The sequence below is a fragment of the Cottoperca gobio genome, chromosome 12, assembly GCF_900634415.1.
Source record: "Cottoperca gobio chromosome 12, fCotGob3.1, whole genome shotgun sequence".
Lineage (NCBI taxonomy): Eukaryota > Metazoa > Chordata > Actinopteri > Perciformes > Bovichtidae > Cottoperca > Cottoperca gobio.
Window position 1 is genome coordinate 12,223,586 of NC_041366.1, and position 22,748 is coordinate 12,246,333.

The 22,748-nt window shown below is 40.6% G+C and overlaps 1 protein-coding gene across 3 annotated transcripts; it reads left to right on the plus strand.

Moving 5' to 3' along the window:
- Positions 1-717: 717 nt before the first annotated feature.
- On the plus strand, positions 718-22,499 carry kcnn2 (potassium calcium-activated channel subfamily N member 2). 3 transcript variants are annotated; one of them, XM_029444586.1, is made up of 9 exons: positions 718-1,511; positions 1,892-1,987; positions 11,334-11,752; positions 12,032-12,173; positions 12,358-12,468; positions 12,561-12,688; positions 14,664-14,672; positions 17,653-17,722; positions 20,452-22,499. In XM_029444586.1, the coding sequence occupies exons 1-9, from the start codon at positions 741-743 to the stop codon at positions 20,725-20,727; spliced, it is 2,022 nt and encodes a 673-aa protein (XP_029300446.1). In that variant the 5' UTR covers positions 718-740; the 3' UTR covers positions 20,728-22,499. The 3 variants fall into 3 exon arrangements, with proteins under 3 accessions (XP_029300446.1, XP_029300445.1, XP_029300447.1); XM_029444585.1 differs by lacking the exon at positions 14,664-14,672; XM_029444587.1 differs by lacking the exons at positions 14,664-14,672; positions 17,653-17,722 and having other exon boundaries at positions 20,452-20,603.
- The last annotated feature ends 249 nt before the right edge of the window (positions 22,500-22,748 follow it).

Genomic DNA, 22,748 nt, shown 5'->3' on the forward strand with positions numbered 1-22,748 from the left:
CCTCAGGGTGATATAACTCTTCTACTCCATTAATAACGCAGCCACCAGCGGTCACATCAATCTGTGGCTGCAGACACGAGCCCTGGCCATATAGGCGCTACAGGCCTGCACGATCACATGGTCAGCGGCCAATGAGCTGAATGGAATGAACATCGTGTAAATCAGCAGTGACAGCGAGCTACGTGTGTTTCCTATGAAGTCAATAAATGGGAAATAAGTCAGGGATTTATGAATAGGCCTGGCTGATGGGTGTTGTGTGCAAAAGCTAAATTACAACTGTGTGAATGGCAGTATCGCACGATGCGGAGGTATGTTCATGGAGTGCAGTAAAAATGAGAAAACACACATTTTAAATGTTTAAATTTACACTTTTAAAACATCTCTTTTACTACTCTCTTTTTCTGCCCTTTCAGAAAGAAGTTATGTACTTTTTATAAGTTCGGATCTTTGTAAAGGTGTAAAAGTGCATGTAGATCTCCAAAAATAACAAAGCAATAATATAGTTTATGTTGATCTTGATGAAATAAGGCTGGGCTTCACTTCTCATGGTTGCAACCTTTTTTTCATGACGTCGAGACAGTTGTTTTGGTCCCCCCTGCCCAATCGGAGGCTCCGCTCTCATTCTACCGGAGCCGAAATGGGTCTATTCATGCAGCGGCTCTGTCCTCCCGTAAGTACCATAACGCCCTTCGTCGGGTGCTCTGTGGTACCCGACTGCTGCTTTAAACGGCAGCACTGACATGGAAACCCCATTGCAGCTGCAGAACGATTTCTTTCCAGAGCAGCAATTCCAGCACTGTAAGTACCAGCACTACTGCGGACGGGAGGATCGGATCGGCAAGCAGCACGACAAATTCTGCACCTGCAATAGCTGCACCTGTGATGCGAGAAAAAGCCTCGTCTTTCGCGGGACGTCGCCGACCACTGTGGGAACTTTAAGGACACCTTCGGAAACGTCTTCGAGACAAGGTTGCCAGTACAGCGTCTGCGAGTTCACACCCTCTAGTCATGGTAGTTCATCCAGGCATCATCATCCTCACCATCAGCAGCAGCATTGCCGCGATCGGCAGCGGGGCAGCCTGGGCAGCAGCCACAAAGACAGTAACTCCTACAATGAAATAGCCATGAGCAGCTGCAGATACAACGGCGGCGTAATGCGGCCGCTGAGCAACTTGAGCTCGTCCCGCAGAAACATACACGAGTTTGATTCCGAGTCACAGCCTTTGCAGCCCATCTCAGGCGCAGATGCGTCGGACACTTTAGTATCCAAGCCGGAGAATAATTCCACCACACTGATGCCTTACGCATCGGGAGACGGAGGGGGAGGCTGCGGCCACAGCGGCGGTAAATCGGGGAAAAAGAAGAACCAGAACATTGGGGAAAAGCTCGGGCACAGGAGGGCCTTGTTTGAGAAAAGGAAGCGGCTCAGCGACTATGCTTTAATCTTTGGGATGTTTGGGATCGTTGTTATGGTTATAGAGACTGAACTCTCATGGGGAGCTTATGGAAAGGTACGTATTTACACATATGCCGTTCAGTTAATTTAGTAGCATGTGACTGTCTGAGCAATTAAACTTGTGAAAAGAGTGTTATATAAAAGTTATATAAAAAACACTTTACATAAAAAGTCTGGGCTCACTGCAAAGTGTCCCATGTAGTCACATGCAGGCCACAAGGCCCACTTCTGTCCAACCATGAACCCCAATAGTACAGAAAGATATCACATGTCAGAATGTGTTGCAGTAGGCTGAAGCAGAATTAGTACTTACATTTGTTGTTTTCAGGTGTCAGTCATACATGTATAACTAAGGCTGGTTCACCAACATAAGAATGTGTTTTCATGTCATGATGTTGTTTGTTGTTTGGCTTTAGTGTTATTGCTCTTTTCCAGGAGTCCCTGTATTCATTAGCTCTAAAATGCCTGATAAGCCTTTCTACAATCATTCTCCTGGGGCTGATTATCATATACCATGCAAGAGAGATACAGGTAATGTTGTAACACTTTTCTTATTGTTTAACTATTGGTGTTGAACGGTCAGCAGTCAGTAAATGTCTCATCACATTTAGTAAAAGCTCAATTTAATGTCAAATTAACACGACTTTAAAACTTTACAAGAAGTCACAAATAGGTTTGGTTGTCAAAGGTTGTGCAGGGAATTAGTCATTGCAGGTTAGAAAATATGTTCTTTATTGACTTTCCAAAATCTACAGAAGCAAATAAGTTCTTGTGAAAGAAAGTGAAGTGTTTCATAATTCATAATTACTCAATGAAATCATATCTATTTTCGTATCATATTATTCTTTATTCCAATTGAACATGTATAATGTTTGTTTCATTGCTCTGGGTGTTTTAAACACCCAAACACCCAGAGACTGATCATCATCTTTTGAAGCCTCATTAACAGTTAATTACACATTTTGATAAGATTTAGGAACTCTTCACGAGGCTTAGTGGATGAATATAGATTGTCAGCCTCCCCTGAGATGCTCCAACACATGGACAGTTTTATGACCTTGCCTCGGAGCATTGTTGCATTACTTACAGTTCTTCCTGCCCTTCAGCACTTGTGTCTTTGTTTAACAGTCACAAGATGAATGGTACGACTTTCTGCAGGGTGGATGTATGTTGCCAGAAAGCTCTCATGTAGCGGATACTTTATTTTTATTTATTTTATATAAATCAACTTAAAAAGAAAACTTTACTTGAAAAGAAACACAACTGAAACATTTTCACACATCTTAAACACCATGTTTATTCATGTTAATGGACGGAAGATGGCGATTGAGTTGATCCAACTGTTTTAACATGATTATATTCAAGATATAGAATATGTAGAACAGAACATTTTTAAATTTGGACATATCTTTTGTATTAAAAGTTGCATTATTCATCAACCTTGTTGATACATTTAGTGCTTACAAGTCCCAGGGGAGTATCAGTCATTGAAATAGACCAACAATAAAAAGTGTCGCCCCCTTCAGATGTCTCATTGTAAACCTTTCTTTATGAGGGATGATAGAAATGCACAGCATTACCATATTTCAATGCATAACAGAAGTGTTTTCATTTCTCCAGCAGACAGTTCCCAGTAGCTCTTTATAAATTAGAGAGCATACTGTAAGTTTGCAAGAGAGTATCATATATCAGTCTTCCCTCCATCGGCCTCCGCACCTTTTATTTAATCCTATGTAAATTATTCAATTCATAAACTGATCTTTTTAACCTCCTGCTTGTGCAAACTTTTCTTGATGTTAAATAATGTAATGACTTAGTTGTGACTAACATCTTGCAAAAGTACATTTTTTGTCACGGCAGGTGAGTTTTATAACAGATTGTGTTATAGGTAGTCGTGCCTCAGCTGTGCGTTTATGGTTACGTGCTTTAGGTCACTGTTTCTCATATATTCTCATGATGCAGCAACACATCTGTATATGTAAATATGGTGATGATAGCAATTTTAAAAAGCTTGAAGCCTCTGTTTTACATAGTAAAAAATGGCTGTGAAGAAATATTCTTTCCTTCAATACAAGCAAGCTGAACTTTTCATTTGAGCTCTAAAACAAGCTTTTCTTTCCATTTCTTTAATTGTCAGTAGCTGCACATTTACCCCACCGGAAGGCTGTTTCAAACCTCTTTGATCCAGACTCCTCTGACAGTCACGTCGATATCCAAAACATTTTTCACCACAGATAGCTCCCTCTCTCTTCACAATAACGCTTTTTCTTTTGCTGACCTAGAAAAGTTTATTAATGCAATTCTTTGCCCCAGAGTTGATTACGGCAATGCACTTTTCACCTCGTATCCCCTCTCCACGATGATTTGTATACAGTTTATTGAAACGTAGAAGCCTGAACACTTAAATGAATCAGAAAGTGTCATCACGTCACTGCAGTGTTACTCACTCCCTGCTGCTTCTCTCTAGATGTACAAGTTGATTATAATGTCTGTTCTCTAGTTCATCAAGTCCCCTTTGGAATAACCTACCAGTTACTGGAAACTGACTATATATACTACTGACTGTCTACTATTTAAATCCTGTTCATAGTGTTTATGTTTCAACTTCCACCACACACACCAGCTGCTCCTCAGCTTCCCTGCCTGAGGGACATTTGTGCCTGTTGTTGCTAGTCTGTCATTACTTTGTTCCTGCCGACTGACATATGTACTTACACACACACACACACACACACACACACACACACACACACACACACACACACACACACACACACACACACACACACACACACACACACACACACACACACATAAATGTATTCTAAATCTATCTTGCTAATGACACACATCGTTGTTTTGGATGTGAGTGTTTCCTTTTCATTTTCTCTATGCTTCTTTCATTTGCATCTGATAAAACAAATGTGATTGGACTTCATATGTGTTCAGTTGAATTATTTTAGCTTTATTTCTTAATTAATAAAGGCTGGTTAAAAGCCATGTCTTTCAAATGTACCCCTGCCCTCTAGTTTATAACAGACACTTTCTGTTACAGTAAAACAGTACTCCATCGATTTTCCTTGTCAAACCCTGGCTCCTACATTACCCACAATCCAACTTGATCGCCAACGGTTTAGTCAGATATTTAGGTGTATTATAATAATTATAATAATAATAATAATACATTTTATTCATCAAGCGCCTTTAAAAGGTACTCAAAGACACTATGCTTATAGCGGCTAATGTAAAATTATTTATGTTTAACTCCACACACCCAGATTTATTTTATTTTCAAACTTGTAGTCTTCTGGTCCAACTGACGCTGACTCAAGTGACATCACTCGAGGTAATTTATCGGACTTTGCGATTTTGTGTGACTTTTCAAAGGTTATCCAGAGCCACAGACATTATACAACTATTTTCATATGCTGGATTGTAGTCCCGAGTTCATTTTTGTTATGACTGAGCCCAAAGTGAAATTAGTAGAGTGCTATTTCTAAAGTGCACTTTTCCATGAGAGAAATTTTGCTCCTGCAGTGAAATAGATTATGCATGCGCACCCATGTGTACTCACAGATGCATGTCAGATGTAGAAGCATAAGTCAGGATGATGAAATATTTCCCCACCACTTCTAGCCCCTTAAAACTGATTTCCTTGTCAGACTCGGTAAAGACTGTGCCCTCTCACTTTTATAGGGTTTACCAACAGGAAGTTTTTTCTCCTCAGAGTGACTAAAACTCAAAAGGTCAGGTCAGAACCGGGTAGATGTTGGACACCAGCTGTCTTTTCAATTGTTTAGGGATACATGTGCTGAGCTGCGATGGCAGTGATGGGTGACCTACTGAGCCAAGTGCATTAGCACAGGGAAACAGTGCGTCCATTATCTGCTCTTAGATTTGTCCCACTGTCTACAATTAGGAGACATAATATTAATGTTTAATCCTCCTTTGTACATATAGATGTTGTTCGGTATCTTTTTGTACTTCTTCAAAAGTTATCAGCCTAATTCAGCCCCCCTGATGTCTTTTGTTAACAGCTGGCGATCCGCCTGAGGAATCTTTAGACTTTAGTTGAGTTTGCTGCGTTGGCAGGCAGAGACTTACTGTACAGGTCAAGTGGAAGTCTGTAGCTGCTTCATGACTTTGATTTGTCATTGTCGAAGTCTGATATAAGCTACAAGCTGGGAACATGTTCCTGCTCTCGCTGCTAAAACAGTTGATGAGTTCACCTTATTTCCAAACAGACAGAAACTGACAATTGATTTAAGTTTTCTCTTCTTCTCACATCAAAGGCTCGTTGCCGAGGGGCATTTGTGTTAAGGCCATTGCTTTGTCGCCGTACCTTGTGATGACAGTTCTGCTGAGTTTTCTTAAAACTAATGCAAAATGCTTTGGGGGCTGTGTCTTTGATGTGTACTTTTTGTGATAAAATTCCACACTGATATTTCACAGTTGCACAGTATTACATTTTACAATCTGCAGAAACAATAAAATAACAGCAAATCGCCCAAACTGTGCCAGCGAATCTTGCCAAAGTCAAACTTGGCTGTGCTTTTTAGAGTGTCCCTGGGTGGTGCGTATATGTGTCAGAGATATGGTGTAACTGCAGGAGACGCTGTGCATTTCTCACAGTGAAATCTGTCCTCTACCTGAGACTCCAGACGGGAGTCAGATAACCACCACTGGCTGGTGACCTCAGTGTTTTCACTGAACATATAGGCTTTCAAGGGCACAGACACTCAGCCTCCTAAAGAGTTGAGAATCCTTAAAGTGATTGATTTACTACATTGTGCTCTGCATGTGACTTCAAACATACAGATTATTTTAAGGTTATTAATGTGTTGTCCGCAGCAGCGACACTTTAAAGAAAGAAAGATTTGTGGAAGCTTTTACTCTGGCTCAGAAAGGCTTTACTTTGCTTGAATAGAAGAATGTATATGCAAATGTGAGACTTAATTTGAGAAACAAAAGCAAACTGAATCAGCAACCGCTTCAGATTTACTCAGCAAAGTGGCCTCTTAGTGGCTCACTTTGATATCATAAATAAAGCATTGCATTAATTGGGCAGAACCTCTCAACCTAATTCACTAATGAGATTGAGCGATTTCATTCTCAGTGACAAGATATATGTTCCCATCTCCACATTACACAGATTAAATATTGAGCCGCACTCCATTAGTTATATTGAGCGTCGTGAAACCAGTAACCAACCCAGCTTAGCATCGCAGGTGAGCTCCTCTGAGACTGCACAGTGTTGACGCAGGCAGAGAATGATCTCAGGACATATTAAGCTGTATTGTCTCTCAACCTGACATGAATGAAACTTCCTAATGCTGAGCAAGGGGCATGCACTCTTAGTGATTAGACTGTATTTTGAGTCCATCAGAAAACTACCTGTGAGAAACGTGACTGCTGGATTTGTCCTCAAATCGTCCTCCTCGTCACTCTATCAGTGTTTGTTGTCTGAGGTGTGTTGCACAAAGCAGGGGCTTAATGTGTGTGCTCTTGTGCTTTATTGTCACTGTGAGGAATACCAATTTTTGGAGAGGAGACATTTTGGCCAGGGTTGATGTCAGAATTAGATTTAGACTAAGGCTTGGATGCACACATGCAGAGATGTGTCTATATGATAATATAGGGGCAGATTTAAGAACTCAAGCAATTCATAAAACATAATGTGTTTTCATTGTATTCCTGATTGTTCTATAAAGGCTTCTGGCTAAGCAGATATTTTTGAAATAAATGTTGCCTTTGAATTTTTAGCCATGGCTCTATGGACGGCAATATCGGTCGGTCGCTCCTCCACTTTGGTCCAGACGGAAATTTCTCAATAATATTTGATGGATAGTCATTTTGTTCAGACATTCATTGTCTCTAGAGGAGACCTATTGACTTTGGTGATCCCAGACTTTTCCTCTAGCACCAACATGAGGGTAACATTTATGGTTTTGAGTGAAATGTCTCAACAACTGTTGGATGGATTGCATTGAAATTTGGTACCGACATTCATGTTCCCCTCAGGATGAATTATAATAACTTTGGTGATCACTTAACTTTGAACACCACCATCAGGTCAAAATGTGTCCAACACTTCACTTCATGATCAAATACCTGCAAAACATGTCAGCCTCAGCCGTACTTTGTGTTTTGTGGTAACTAGCAAATGTTGGTACGCTTACACACTGAACTAGGTTGTTGAACATAGTAAACATTATACCTGCTACACATCAGCATGTTAACTTTGACATTGTGAGCTTATTAGCATGCAAAGTACCTTTTAATTAACTAAATAAGCCAAAGGTTCAGCTTGAAATTGATGTTTCTCTTTGTTAATGCAGTTTGTAAGTTTGACATTGTCGTAATGTTCTCCTTCTTTGTTGTTTCCCCTCCTTGCTGTAGTCAAAGGCAGTATTATAGTTGTGTGGAGTTGTTGTGAGGTGTGTTTGATTGACCTCCTTACTCCCTCCTCAGTACACATGATTACTATTTGATTTATATTGTAATATATACAGATATACATTATATATACACAGTGTATTTAAAGACATGTTTTTGACTGTAATTAAGTTTGTTAAAATTTAAAATCCTTTTACTTGCTGTGTTTAAATTATTTGCAAGCCTCCTGTAACTTATTTAAACGCTTCCTCTTTCATCCACCGTCTGTCTTTATGCCTTACTCTCGGTGTTCAGCTCTATATCGTGTTTTCACCTGATTTAAAAGATGCAGTTTAAGGTTTTTCCACTGCAGATGTAGTTTCCTCCACCTCTCTGTCATAACTGTTGGTTCTGCTGCTCGCATGGAATATTTGATGCTGTGAGGTGAAGGGCCCTTGAGTATTGTATTTCAGGTCATCCATTACCATAATTGCTTTTACCCACCAAGTAGGCTTTCCTTATGCAACCTGCGTTTAAATGTTTAATTACATTGTTTTGAGGTAACAAACTTTGTAACTGCTTTTGGAAGGACGGGTTTGTTGTTTAAAATGTAAAATAAAACGCTGCTTGTGCTGTGGGCAAACAATAGATTTAGCTGCTTTCAGAGCCCTAATTCTGTAAGTAAGAAACCGTAGCAGAGTGCAGTCACAGCTTGTGTTTCCGTGTCTACATTACACTCACTTGGTAAGCCGAACAGGACGAGCTGTGGTTAGAGTTACACACTTCTCTGACAGATGTCAGTTTGTTAAAGGAGCTCGGTGTCGCTCATTTGATATGAACAACTGCCTCTGAAAATTTAATTAATGTGTTTTCCTTGTTTGGAGGAAACTTTGATTGTAGCCTTTAAATAAATATAAATGAGCTGTAGAGGCTTTGTTGGTCAGTTGAACTGTTTATTCAGGGCATGTGTTAACTGTAGCTTGTTCTCTTTTTGTTGTGATGTGCCAGCTTGTTGACAGTTGATTTTTCTTGTACAGCGGCTGTTGGACATATAATTGGCTCAGAAGCTCTAATAAGAGTGCAGTGTTGGTTGTTGTGGGGTCAGTGAAGTTTGAGTGTTGAAGCGAAGCGGGCCGCTGTAGTGCCGGAGTGCCTTTGAAGCTGTCAAGTTGTAGCATGTGGAGCATTCATGTATGTCTGTGAGAAAAGTGGCAGTGCACCACGGTATTGATTTGTGCTTTCTTTGTCCTTGAACATGTTGAATAGGGGTTTCATTTCAACATGAGAAATATGACTACTTCAGCAATTCAATTATGTGTATCACTGTTAAATTTACAATCTAGGTCACTGATCCCATTAGCCCTCCAGGATTGGGAGAGGGGTTTTTCTTTTTCTTTTCATAATGAAAAGATTCCTAGTTAAACTAAATGGAGAATAGTTGGCAAGAGGCTGAGTTGTGATGTGTGCCTCCAGTATGTGTTACATGTTATGGACATTGTATTTCATATAGAATCAAAAGTGCTACAGTTATGGGACTGTATGAAATGATTTTGGTTGGGAGGGTGGGGGCTGAACCTTATGATTGACTTCCTCAGGGTTGTTGATATTTGACCCAGATAAAATAGAGAATCAACTGATTTCTTAACTCTCAAGCTTCGTGTAACGTGTTACATTTAACTTTAGTTCTGTTATAATGCAGAAAAGGTGAAGGGCAGTGAAGCTGGCAGGTATTTGTAGTAACTGAAAATCCAAACTGCACACTTTAAATATTAAAGACGAGCTGAGCTGAACTTATGTGCATAATCCTTTAAACCAAAACATTTTACTGTATGTGTGCATATTTTCACTTTAAATCCAGAGAAGTCCCCGTACATCACATAATTCATTACTATAGCATATTAAAAGAGGTGTCCGACAAAATGTAATTATGGGCAGTTTTTCTTTTCTCTCCTTTAGAGAGGCTTCTGCTCTCATGGCAAAGACAGCCGCCAGGAAACCTCCCTTGTATTTGCTGACAGCAACATTTTGTGAAATATCTACTGCCAGTTGTGACAGCCTGTACGCAGGCAGAGGACCTTGAGGTGATTGAGGGGATAAAGCAGGAGCAGCTGTGGAGGGATATCAGTGGTGTGTCAAAAAGGGGAATTATTAGACAAATGTAGGAGAATCTAATATAGTTTGATAGTAATAAAAAATCTGCAACTAACACCAGCAAATACAACACTCAGAGAGAGGAGTAAGATTGAGAGAGTGTATCAACGACTGTAAGCATGACCAGGGATCACTGTGAGTGAGCTGGCGAAGGCGGTGATTGGCTCAGCCGTTAGTTCAGGGTGAATTCACTGAGCAAGCGAATCTTCTGGCCGAAGATAACTGTAGATTGGATTGAAAGTGATGAAGAGGAGGGAGGGGACAGGAGTAGGTAGCAGCAGAGGTGAGCATGTGCTGCTGTATGTGATGGAGGACAGGGTGGAGAAGAGTGATGAGGGGTGTTGAAATCCACCCACACTGAAGTCCCCAGTGGAACGCCCTACCTTCTGGTCGGGGTGGCCAGGCGATCAGAAGCTAATGCTAATGTAGAGGCGGCAGATGTTCTCATCAGTATAACGCTTCAAAGTTGGAAATGAATACTGGATGCTGCTAATGTAACACTTATGTTTTAATCTTTTTTATTCAAGGAGTCTGATAGCAGAGAGAGAAACAGATTATTTGGCCTTTCTTATTACAGATCACATACTTTACATTCATTCTCCCCAGCGCCAATGTCTTGTTTTGTACAAGCGAAATTAAAATACCCAAAGATATTCAGTTTACAATGATACATGTTAGAAAGAAAAGCAGGAAATCCTCTCATTAATGAAGCTGGAACCAGAGTTTGGCATGTTTTCACTATTTTTGCATGACATCATAATGACTATTTATTCTGCCGATCGACTAAGCGATTAATTGAACAATCGTTTTAACTTTCTACGTTACAGACAGCAGTTGTATTCCATCCATTTCACTTTAATACGGAAATCAAAATTGACAACGCTTGAAGTTTGAGACAGTCACAGGGATGAATAGAAACAGTATAGTATAGCCGTATAAAACACAATGGTATTTTTTGGAAAATGTATTCAGAAAAACAAAGGCATGATATGTCAATGTTGGAACCTTCATCAGATACCCCTGTGCATATCTGAAGGCCTCAAGAACAGCTTCCTCCTCTAATCAGTGTTTTATTCCATTTAATTATTTTTTGAGCAGAGTGACTTGGATCAATTTCACGCTCTTGAAAATGGTAAAAATAAATAATGTGATGTATATATCATTTGTCTTAAATGGGGCAACAACATACGGGAAAAAACTGCTAAGGTCTGTGACAAAAAAATATGATTTAATGACCCACGGCTATTTGTGACTTATTGTTTAATGGGGTTTAATGATTTCCTGTAGCTTGCTGTATCACCATGATGGAAATGTTACCCTCCATCAGCCTGACCGTGCCCTTTCCTTGCAGTTATTTATGGTGGACAACGCAGCTGATGACTGGAGGATAGCCATGACATATGAGCGCATCTTCTTCATCTGCCTGGAGATCCTGGTGTGTGCCATCCACCCCATCCCAGGGAACTACACCTTCACCTGGACAGCACGCCTGGCCTACTCCTACGTGCCATCCAAGACGGATGCAGATGTTGACATTATCTTGTCCATACCCATGTTCCTGCGGCTGTACCTCATCGCTCGTGTCATGCTGCTGCACAGCAAGCTCTTCACGGATGCCTCGTCCCGCAGCATCGGTGCACTTAACAAGATTAACTTTAACACACGCTTCGTGATGAAGACCCTCATGACCATCTGTCCCGGCACCGTGCTGCTGGTCTTCACCATCTCACTGTGGATCATTGCTGCATGGACTGTGAGAGCCTGCGAGAGGTGCCTGGATCAGTTTCTCACGCTATGCAGCACCGCTCAGCATGAAACATAGATAAGGCATAAAAATAGATAATGTACACACTTCTTAGCTCTCTGTGCCTGAGCATCAAGGTAGAAAGATTTACAAGAAAAGATTAAAGTCCTGCAGTATTCTGACAACACATTTATGTCTTATGTACATTATTACTTTATTTCTTTAGTTTTTAGTCATAAGGTGAAGCTTGAGTGCATCCGCTGAATGAAAGTTGGTCAACCTATTGCATTTATTATTTATTACAGGTACCATGACAACCAGGACATAACCAGCAACTTTCTAGGAGCCATGTGGTTGATCTCAATCACGTTTCTCACCATTGGATATGGGGACATGGTCCCAAACACATACTGTGGGAAAGGAGTCTGCCTCCTGACTGGCATTATGGTGAGGAAAGCACTGCTCCAGTTGTTTCTTTTGCCAGTCAATATTTCTTAATATGACAGAAAGCCTTATTATGTTTGTGAAAGTAGCTAACATGCTACTAATATTTCATGGCTGAAAGAAATAGCAAATCAAACTAAAAATCCATCTTGTATATTTGTGCCTGTCCTTTCATGTTATTTGACAGGGTGCTGGCTGCACTGCCTTGGTGGTGGCTGTGGTGGCAAAGAAACTGGAGTTAACCAAAGCTGAAAAACATGTCCACAATTTTATGATGGACACCCAGCTAACAAAAAGAGTAAGCGAAAGTTCCACATTTTTGACATCACAGATATTTAACCTTTCTGAGTTCCTGACTCAAATGTTTCCTCTTTTGATTTTGCACTTTAGGTGAAAAACACAGCTGCGAATGTTCTCAGGGAGACGTGGCTCATCTATAAGAACACCAAACTGGTGAGGAAGATGGACCACGCCAGAGTCAGGAAGCACCAGAGGAAATTTCTCCAAGCCATTCACCAGTAGGTACCCCGCTCTTAACCCCGGACCTCGCCACTCATGTTGCTCTAATGCCTTTTATCCCGCAGTGTAATGATGAAACACCAACCTGAAATCTGACTTGTTTGACACCTGTAGCAAAAAATATGTGATGGAGGATCTTGTACTTGTTTCACCTGACTTAACTAACTGTACATTTGCAGATGTGATAATGAGTTGGCCTGTTGATCCTGCCTCATAACGAGTGGTAAAATATGCAATAGAACAACATTTATGTAAATAGTGTTCACTGATACACTAGAGGCTCTTGTAATCCATTTGTATATATATCAAGAACAAAGTAAGAATTCTCAGTATGAAAATTACATATTGTATGCGTAAAATGGCTTTTTCTCTGAATGAGATTTGGAAAACTTCCCCGAAGCTTGTGGGATATTGTGGAAATCAGTCCTCAGTTTTACAGAAGTATTCCTGACAGAAAAACTAATTTTACCTTGAAATATTCTCAAGTTACAGAATTCACAGCAATATGATATTGATCTCTCTCTCTCTCTCTCATTCCCTCACCTTTTGCTGCCTGATTGACTCTTATGTGTTTCTTTCGATGTAAATGTCAGGCGGACCTCGGGGCTGACACTTGTGGGTTTCTACTTTTCTAGTGGCTGTTCAGACACTTACCTGTCAGCTAGTCTTTTAGTGGGTCCCAGAGGACCCCCGAGGTGCTGTCCAACTCCAAAACAGTATCGATTTTGGCCTCACCTCGCTTTTGTTTTTCTTCAACCTACAGTGCGCATAAGCACATCCAGTCGGTCCGCTCCTTTCAATAACTAGCAATTAACTCCGTGCTCTAATAAAATAAGTAACTAGATGTGCATTGTTATTATGTAGCTTTATGCTCAAGCCAAATGTCCCTTTTAGTATGTTTGTTTGCTTTCTGTGGTTTTATATGGGCCTTTGTGGTGTGCAACTTTGATTTGCTCGTGAATCTTTTGAACATACATTTATGTTTCAAAGACATTAGGATGTTTAATTACAAGGTAGAGAGGTAGAGAAACACACAAACTGTCTGCTGCTGCTGCAACCCGCATCCACATTTGTGCCGTTTAATAGCATTTTGTCATGGTTGCTGTGTCGAGTCATTATGTCCTTGCTGTCGTGTTCTACCAATTTGCAGCGGTGATGACAGCGTCTCATGTCCACCTCCTGTTCTCTAGGACAGCCTAATAATGTAAAACCCTTGGAGCTAAATCTGAATCTATAGAGAACCTGATTTGGTGGGGGGGAAAAGTCATGTCCAGCTCTGTGTGCAAGGACAACTACTCAGCATGGTGTCAACATCCTCCTGTCACACCTTTATCTGTTTTGTTCACAAGGTAGTGTGTTCACAGGCTTTATCTTGGAGAGTTTGAAGTATTGGCCGTAGGTGAGATGAATATAGGACAGGAGGTGGCCTAACAGCGAGTAGATCGCTCAAGTGGAGGGTTGGAAAAGACCTACAGCCATCCTTGGCCTGTCATGAGGCGATAGCAAACATCAAATCAGATATCATTGTGCCTGTTTCCTCTGGTCAAAGCTGCAGGACAGTGAGAAGAACTTTCAGAAGTCTTCATCAATCGCCGTAAAGGATGTGAGATGTAAACAGTTTTTGAATGCAGCCACGGACGCCTTGAGGCACTGCCTGTGTTGGGGAATGTTTACAGGAAGTTTGTTTTGATTTACTGTATTTCTGATAACCAGGACTAGTGTGGGATTAGACTTAGAGAGCAAATGGAGCTGCAGCTATCGGAAAACAGTCCAAACAGACTGAGATAGCACTCTGGTTGCAGGAATAAATAAATAAATTCAGAGGTGAGGTGACAGCGTAGCGACAAGGGTTCAAGCTGCCAGACTTGAGCAAACAGATTTTGCCATCTGAATATGTGTATCTGATGTTGTATTAATTCATTTGTCTACTTCATGTTTCCTTTTTTTCCTGGTTATGTCGACACAATGCAATAGAGCTCGAAAGTAAGTCTTCGCCTCACATGTAGATACAGACCTGTTGTGTGCATGCTAACGAGAGCTTGTCCTTGAAACCAATAATGTGACTAAAAAATTACACTCCCTCATTTGATAAGTGAAATTCATGACACGAAAAATATCGTAGCTCACACTGATTGAATCGTTTCACATGACACAATCATAATGTTGCCAGATTTTTTCACTTTAGCTGCTACGAAGGTTTCCATTAGGTGTCTGTTCAACTGAGTAGCATGTCAATTTCATGAAATACACATTAAACTCACATTTTTCATTCAACATTTTTGCAAACAAACAGCTTTAAATAACCAGCTCAAACACCTTTATACGTCTTATTATTGGGTAGACCCATGCTGCACTTTGTAAGACCACCCATGATGCAGATTAAGTGAATTTCAATTATCGGTGATGGAGGGTGTTTTTCTTTCCATTTCTGCATGGATGTGATGAGAATTTGATCTTTAATCAGAAAGCCACTGATTAAACTCCAATCAACTGTGCTTTCACGTACCGAAGGATGACGACTAGAGCTCTACAGGAGACAGACCTGCAGTAGCACAAGTATATAATTTACAATATCCCTCAAGTCATGTTATACAACTTAGCAGTCATGCTCATACAGATCAAGGCTCAGGGTCATCTTTCGGCGTGTGGAACCATTGTTACGCCTGTTGCTACATTTGCAGCCACATTTCCTCCATTTCTCTGTTGGATGACACAGTAGAAGACGCTGATCTGCTGTTATCACGGCTGGTAAACAGCATAAAAACACGGACACACAGCCGCCGTGCATCTCCGCTCTAAGAAGAATTAGCAGAGTCAGCAGTAGACACAGTTTAAACCCTCCTGAGGTCATTTGGATGGTGCAGTTTATCACACCGCAGACATGCTGTTGTGCGCAAGCAACCACATGTCTCACAGTATGTTTGAGGCCATTACAGCTTTAATGTCAGTGCAGTCAGACCATCCCCTTTGGGAATGCTGTCCCTTTCCCTCTACAAGGTTAAAGTGGGAATCATAGCGAGAGGCAGGGCAGTGAGTGCTTATTAGCTCAGAGATCAGTGGATTGGAGAAACAGGAAAGTGACCTGAGAGGAAGGTCAGGGTAAAACCTCCGAGCAATCCCGTTTGTGCCCGAGAGGCTGCCACTGTGACGGACAGCATGAAGCTGTCAGCAGGGACAGTAAAAGAAAAAAAGGGGGAAAAAGACAGGCTGCAGAATGGTCGCCCTGCCCATTACACTGAAGATAAATTAACATTTCTTTCCACAATGAGGTAAAATGAGGTCATGACAAAGAAAGCAAGTCGCGAGTAAGAACTATGGCGCAGCACTAACCGAGATTGCCTTAACTGATTTAGTGGGGTAGTGAAAAGCTTAGCGTAGCCGTTTTCCCCTGATGAATAGCAAGCAGATTTAGAGTGCCCATTGAAAAGGAGAAATGCCCACGAGGAGTGATTGACTGAGGGAAATAGACACATAGAATTAAATGACAGGGCAAGTGGGTTTCCTCGTCCTGACCTCGAGCTGCCCCGTGCTTTGACCCCATCTGAAGGCTATTGGTCATCCAATTATGAAATGCATAATTTCAACAGGTCTTACATCAACTTTAAAGTCATTTAACATTGAATAGTGATTATCTTCCATCACTTAAGACACCTTCGTTTTTGTTTCATTTAAACACATGAATAATAAAAGTGCAGTAGTAGTCTGTACTTGTCTTAAGAGTCTGCTCTGTATGAAGCATTTTGGTCCTCCGTTATCAGGACGCCCTCCCTTGCCTGTAGTTTCCTTTAGTGACTTCCCTCTGTTGGTCTAACTCTGTCATCTTTGCTCCACATCCGCCTGTCTTCAGAAAACAGAGAAATTATTCCGCATTGCATGAGAATGGGTGCATTTCACCTAATTAGCAGATCCACCCCCCCCCCCCCCCCCCCCCCCCAAGGGCCCCTTAAATCGCTTCTTAAATGTCTTCTTCTCACAAACAACCTTATAATCACCTCAAACTGCATTCATGTCAGTTATAGGTTGTTCTTATTATTTGAAAAAATCTGAAACGTTGGCAAACTTGCCATCATGATGCTATTCTGTGTATTGCGGCCAGTGTAATTTAGCATGCGTGGGTTGATTCAGGAGGAAAAAAACCTCTTCAATATCTTGAAACCACGTGTGGTCGACACTGTATAATACTGCACAGTTGCTGTTTTTGAGCCCCCTGAGAGGATGAGTAAAAACGGGCTTTAGAAGCCAAATTAAACAGGAAATGTGAATAATTCAAGCATGTTGTATGAAGTAGGCAAGTTATTTTTGCAGATATTTGGTTGATTAAAAAAAGTGGGCCATAAGTTAACTGTCACTGGGAAAATGATGCCTTTTATGGCTTTTTTAAAGAAGTAATGTATCCGTTTCTGTGAAGACCATTTGAATTTTTACTCAATTCTGATGCCACAATTCTTTTTAATGTTTGTATTGGAAAGTCTCAAAAGGAAAACGGTCCACATATGTGCAGATTGCTGCTTTCAAAAGATGAAACTTTAATCTCTATGTTTACAGTGTTTGATATCTGTGGCTTTTGAGTGACTAAATATTTCATAAACTGAAACAGAGAAAAGTTGGTTTGACCAGAAGGAGAAGTTTAAAGATAAAAACAGTTTTGGTGTTTTATAATCTGACATGTCAAGCAGCTATAGGACTGAATGAGTCAGCCTCATTCCTTTATTATGGTTGTAGGTATTGGTTGAGTAGAACGTAGAGCTGGTCTCATTCTCCTCAGTGGCAGCTCGCCCACCCTCTGTGGTCTCCTTTCCACTTGCATGCAGCTCAACCAAACAGACTGACCCCTGCATTCTCGACACACATCCTGTGCATGTCCTAGGAGTGTTCTCCGTTTGTAAGCCTTGTGTGTGCACAAATTTAATGACAAAATTCTGATAGAGTTAATTTATTGGGTTCTGAATGGTCTTGTGTTCAGATTGAGAAGTGTTAAAATGGAGCAACGCAAGCTGAATGACCAAGCAAACTCACTAGTGGACCTTGCTAAGGTAAGCTAGACTAACAGTCTACTGCTGCATTGTACATTAGGACACACAACTATCCTGATAAGTTTCTTTCCTCTGTGTGATTGAATTCAATGCATGCTAGTTCACTCGCTGAATTAGTTGTGTCTTCTGATATAATCAAAGTCTACAGGTGTCAAATAAACAGAAAGGGGGATTACAAATACATCTGTGTGATGCTTCTGGTTGTCTGCACTCACCTAAGATTCTGATCTTTTGGGTTTCCAATAATAACTTCATTTTATTTCACAGTGTACTAGTGAATGAAAGTCACAAGTAACCCTTTTTTGTCTCTGCCGTTTTACACTTATTCTCGGATGTTTGTCTCCAGATGCACTAAACAGAAGTTGACAAACCTTAGGGAAAGACCAGGCAGCGCGCCAGCCTGACACAGCAGAAACAGTAACCTGGGAAGGGAGACACACTGTGATCTGATGATTCAGCCAGAAGTAAAGGTAGAGAAAGGGAGGAGAGAAAGGCAGGGAGCTTTGACATTCAAACGTACAGCACAGTCAAACTGGATTCAGGCCAGCGTGTCGTGAAAGGTATTAGTTAATATTGCCCAATCACCTCGTGCTGTAAAACGGCAGCAAGAGTTGGGATGTGACTTTGGATACAAAGTGGCTTAAAGCCCGTGCTGGATCTATAATCGCTGTTATACGAGTCTGTTGCCATAAGAGGGCAGAGTGGCCTCAGTCTCTTCGTGCTCTTAGTGGAAAGATGGAGCTAAATAGAGCTGAACATATCATTGGCATCTGCATCGCCACTGCAGTGCAATGTGAAATTCCTGAGAACACAATGTATCCCCTTAACTCATTATCTCCTCTACAGTATGATATAGAACATGTTTTTATTTCTTATTTTATGTGACGCACTGTTTGGGTGAATGTTGTTTCTTTCCACAGCCTTTACTTCACTTTGAATTACATGTGCAAAAAGTGCAATCTCTGCCACTCTCCTCTCTCGCCTTCTCTTATTCTGTTGGCGATTGTGTCAATTTGTGATTTGATTATACAGTTGAAGTTGATCCAAAATAATGGCATATTCATGCTCCTTCAGTTTCATCCTCTATTTATATTTGTTCCCTCATGGTTTACCTGGCCTCTTTTCTTGGTCTCCAGCCTTTTATGCTATCACTTTTTAATGTGTTGTTGTTACATGTCATGATTTACAGACGAGGCCCAGACTTGGGTCAGTTCAGCTCCACATGCAATCAATTTCTTAGTCAAAAGAAGAATTACATGTGTATAGAATAATATATCCATACATTTCAATATTTGGTAATTATTATACAAACTGTTTAAAGGTTTAATTGCATATGTGAGCCACTGACAGATCTACGCATGACAAGTAATCAAGGATTATTTTAGTGCTTATGTATGTGATACAACACAGTGAAACCTTTGTCTCCACTAGCTGTCAGGTTGAGTGCTGTCAGTGCTACTTTATTTTTTACTGATTCACATAAACAACCCATCCCATTATTCCCGCCTCAAATCAGAAGAGGACAAGGTAAGTGATGGATGACATCGCCTCCAGGCTGCCAGCAGGGATTATTAGTCCTCCACTGAATAATACCTCAGCAACCGCTCTCGAGCAACATCATCCCCACACCTCATCCGAAATGTGATGTGTGTTGTTGACTACTTTTAAAGACTGAGCCTCAAAAGTAAAAAACCATCAGCTACAGTATATCTTCTTAAAGCTCCCTGAACGGATGGTTGATGCATTAATAGAGCACCGTGCAAACTCAGCAGGCACCTTTCCTGTCTCCTCAAGGTCATAGGCTAATATACTCTGGTCTGCATGGAAACATGAACTCTTGTTAACTGGTCATATAAAACCTACCCTCCTCACCCAGCCTTTAACAGAAAATTGTTCTCAAGGTTGTAACTTAACCTGATGTTCCCCTGACCTGTTTTAATATAGAACATACATCAACCTCTGCTCCCAGAAGAATGGAGGACAATAGGACACTCGCTGGGAAATTGCAAATTGGATACCATAGACTCCATGATAGTAGCATAATTAAAGCATTTATTTTAAATAGTCTAATTGTTTGTCAATTCCGCTGGATTTCTATGCTGTTAACTGATATTTATATTCCTCCCATTTCACATTTTGTGTTAGATGCTGAGATTATAGGAAAGATTCACTTTTATTTTCAACTTTGTCTTGAAACAATACCCACATGCCCATATGTGCATTGAAAAAGTTTGTGTTCCCCTTTTAAAGCAATTTCAATGTAAGTGATGGGGGGCAAGTCCTCGTTCAGTGGAAAAATGCATTGAAAAAGTTCAGTCTTGAAATATGTGTAGAATAATATGTAGAATAAATAATACGAGGCTTCAGCAGCCTCACATCGAGTGGGTATCTTCCAAAGTTACTTTGTATTTAATAAAAACAAATCCCTCTTTATGTTATTTTCCCTCCACTGCAGCTCAGCAATAAAATACTGTTCATTGAAGCACAAAAAGGGAACTAAAAATACTGTAACTTTGGAAGATGCCCACTATTTCCTCTCCTCTCTTTTACAGAATGAACTCTTTCAACTGTATGGTTATTGAAGCGTTAAATAAACCTGTATTTTTATTCATATATTGTCCTTTGTGTTAATAATCGATATACATACATTATTTTCAGGTTGTCCATCAAAAATAACACCTATTTGGAAAATGATCATGTTAAGTGTGTTCCCCTCTCCCCTCTTCCAGACTCAGAATATCATGTATGACATGATATCGGACTTGAATGAGAGAGGAGAGGACATGGAGAAGAGGATTGCCCTGCTGGAGACAAAGCTGGAGACTCTACTGAGTAACTTGCAGGCTCTGCCGGGACTCATCAGCCAGGTCATCAGCCAGCAGCACAGGGACTTCCTGGAGGTGCAGCTCCAGCCTTATGACAAACACAGCCCTGAGCGCTCACAGTCAGTGTCCCGACGGAGGTCGTCCTCCACAGCACCGCCCACCTCCTCCGAGAGCAGCTAGAGTCCAAGGGGATTGCCTCCACTGAAGACTTTTGCCATCATATGGCCAAGTTGCATTTATCGTAAAGCCTTATGGTTTCAATAAGTATTATCCAAATTCTGATGACAGAATCCAAGATACTGGAGACAATACATTTTAATGGATAACTTCATGCTGTTATTTGTTTTTTATTACCTCAAAAGATGATGTTATCCTTGCTCTGGTGACATGACCACAATGGCGCTTCCCTCAGTAAAAGGCCCATCGATGGGGGTACGATACAAACTCTACTCCATCTCTATGCAGAGATAGCCAGTTTTAGGTGGCAAGGTTACCATGAGTGAAACTATTGCACTAAAATAGTGCTTCTCACAGACTTTGTGCTTCAGCCGGCTTGATTCAGTTGCCGTGTTCCTCAAAGCAAAATGAGAAACCGCTGTGAAATCAGTCAGGAAGCATGACAGTGATATTGGGAAAAAGTTCTGTGTTTGATGGACTTGAGTGAACTGAGAGCAGATGGCAGATGAAAATCGCTCCTGCACAATGTCACTCATAGATAACTTAAAAAGCTTGAAATGAGGGGGGGAAAGCATATATCTTTTAGGTTAGAAACAGCATCAACTATAGCGATTTTCTTTTGCAGAGTGCCCCTGTAGAATGACTATTTTTGGGGCAACACTGCAAATAATTTAATCCTCTAGTCAAAATGAATGCATCAAAATCTGTACTTGCACTTACTTTTTAATCAATTCACTTCAATGCTGACTGACGTATGATATAAAGATGCGTTGCTCATTAAAAGAAGAACATTTGAGATGTTTGGGCATGGGTTTATTATTGTCAATTCTCAAGTTGTGGCTAGTGTTGATGAATCAAGTCAAAGCCCTTTTTTGGTTTTCCACAAAGAAGCCTGTAGAGGTCTACAGAAATGTATTTAGTGATCACAAACTCAGTAATTACCCCTTGTCTTGCTGTGTCTCACCTCCTGTCCTTCCTTCCTGTGCTATGTATGCTTGCTGTCACCCCAGCTGGGCAACAACAGATGCTGAACAACAACTCGCTGAAACCGTATCTACCTTTTAAAAAGAAAAAGCCTATTTTTATATATTTTGATGAGGACAAGCACACCTCCTACAACTAAACAAACAACAACGGGGGATGTATGAAGCGACAGATTCAGCATATCTAGCATATGGTTTAACATTTCTTGGACTGGAGTTAAGATACATAAAGTCGTCTATTCAGTTCTCTCCTGAACTTGATTATAGACTATTTAAAATGTGCATTATTCTTCAGATTGCATTTATTTTTTACAGCAAAGGCTTTAGATGACACTGTTGGTTGAGCTGGAAGAGCAATATTCAAGTGCAGAACTGGTAAATCTATCTACAGTGGCTAGCATTTATTAGGTTTTCAAGTTTTAATGTCAAAAATCAAATTAAGATATTTAAATATCCTCCTTGGCCTTTCATACAGTCCATCTCTGTATCAACTGTGTGAAAAGCCCTGATGTGGCCAATATACCCTCTAGACATTAATATCCACTGTATGGATATAGGCTAGTTGTTAATGTAACCTTTTCAAGGTTCATAGAGCATAGCATGGGCCAGAGGAGATCATCATATCAGCAGCACTGATCTTGCTCAACCAGCCCACCCACTAACCAATAAGTCAATCAGATGGTCAACAAAATGGCAGATGTTCAGTCCACAAACTTCAGCAACATAGAAACCAATGAGAGATTATACTGTATGCGACTTAAACAATAAACAATTAAACAATAAAAAAAAATATACAATTCGACTGTGTCTTCTTTGTTGTGTGAGATTTTGTATTGTAGAGGACAAGTTAAGTGTGTATTTGTGTGTGTTTAATTAGATTTTTAGTGTGACAACATTTCTTGATTTCTCACTGACCAACCAATAAGTGGAGACAAATGAACGAGGGGTGACCGTAGGGTCAATTTCTCCCTGGACTGTAACTTGTAGCTATTTTGATGTAGACTGAAAGAGGCTGACCATCAACAGTATAAGAAGTACTAT

What these genes read in the sequence shown, in the direction of transcription:
- kcnn2 (XM_029444586.1), top strand. Translation starts at nt 741, where the DNA reads ATGGAAACCCCATTGCAGCTGCAGAACGATTTCTTTCCAGAGCAGCAA. An exon ending in GCCTCCTGACTGGCATTATG is followed by an intron (nt 12,174 to 12,357) that starts GTGAGGAAAGCA and finishes GTTATTTGACAG; the next exon opens with GGTGCTGGCTGCACTGCCTT. An exon ending in ACACCCAGCTAACAAAAAGA is followed by an intron (nt 12,469 to 12,560) that starts GTAAGCGAAAGT and finishes TTTGCACTTTAG; the next exon opens with GTGAAAAACACAGCTGCGAA.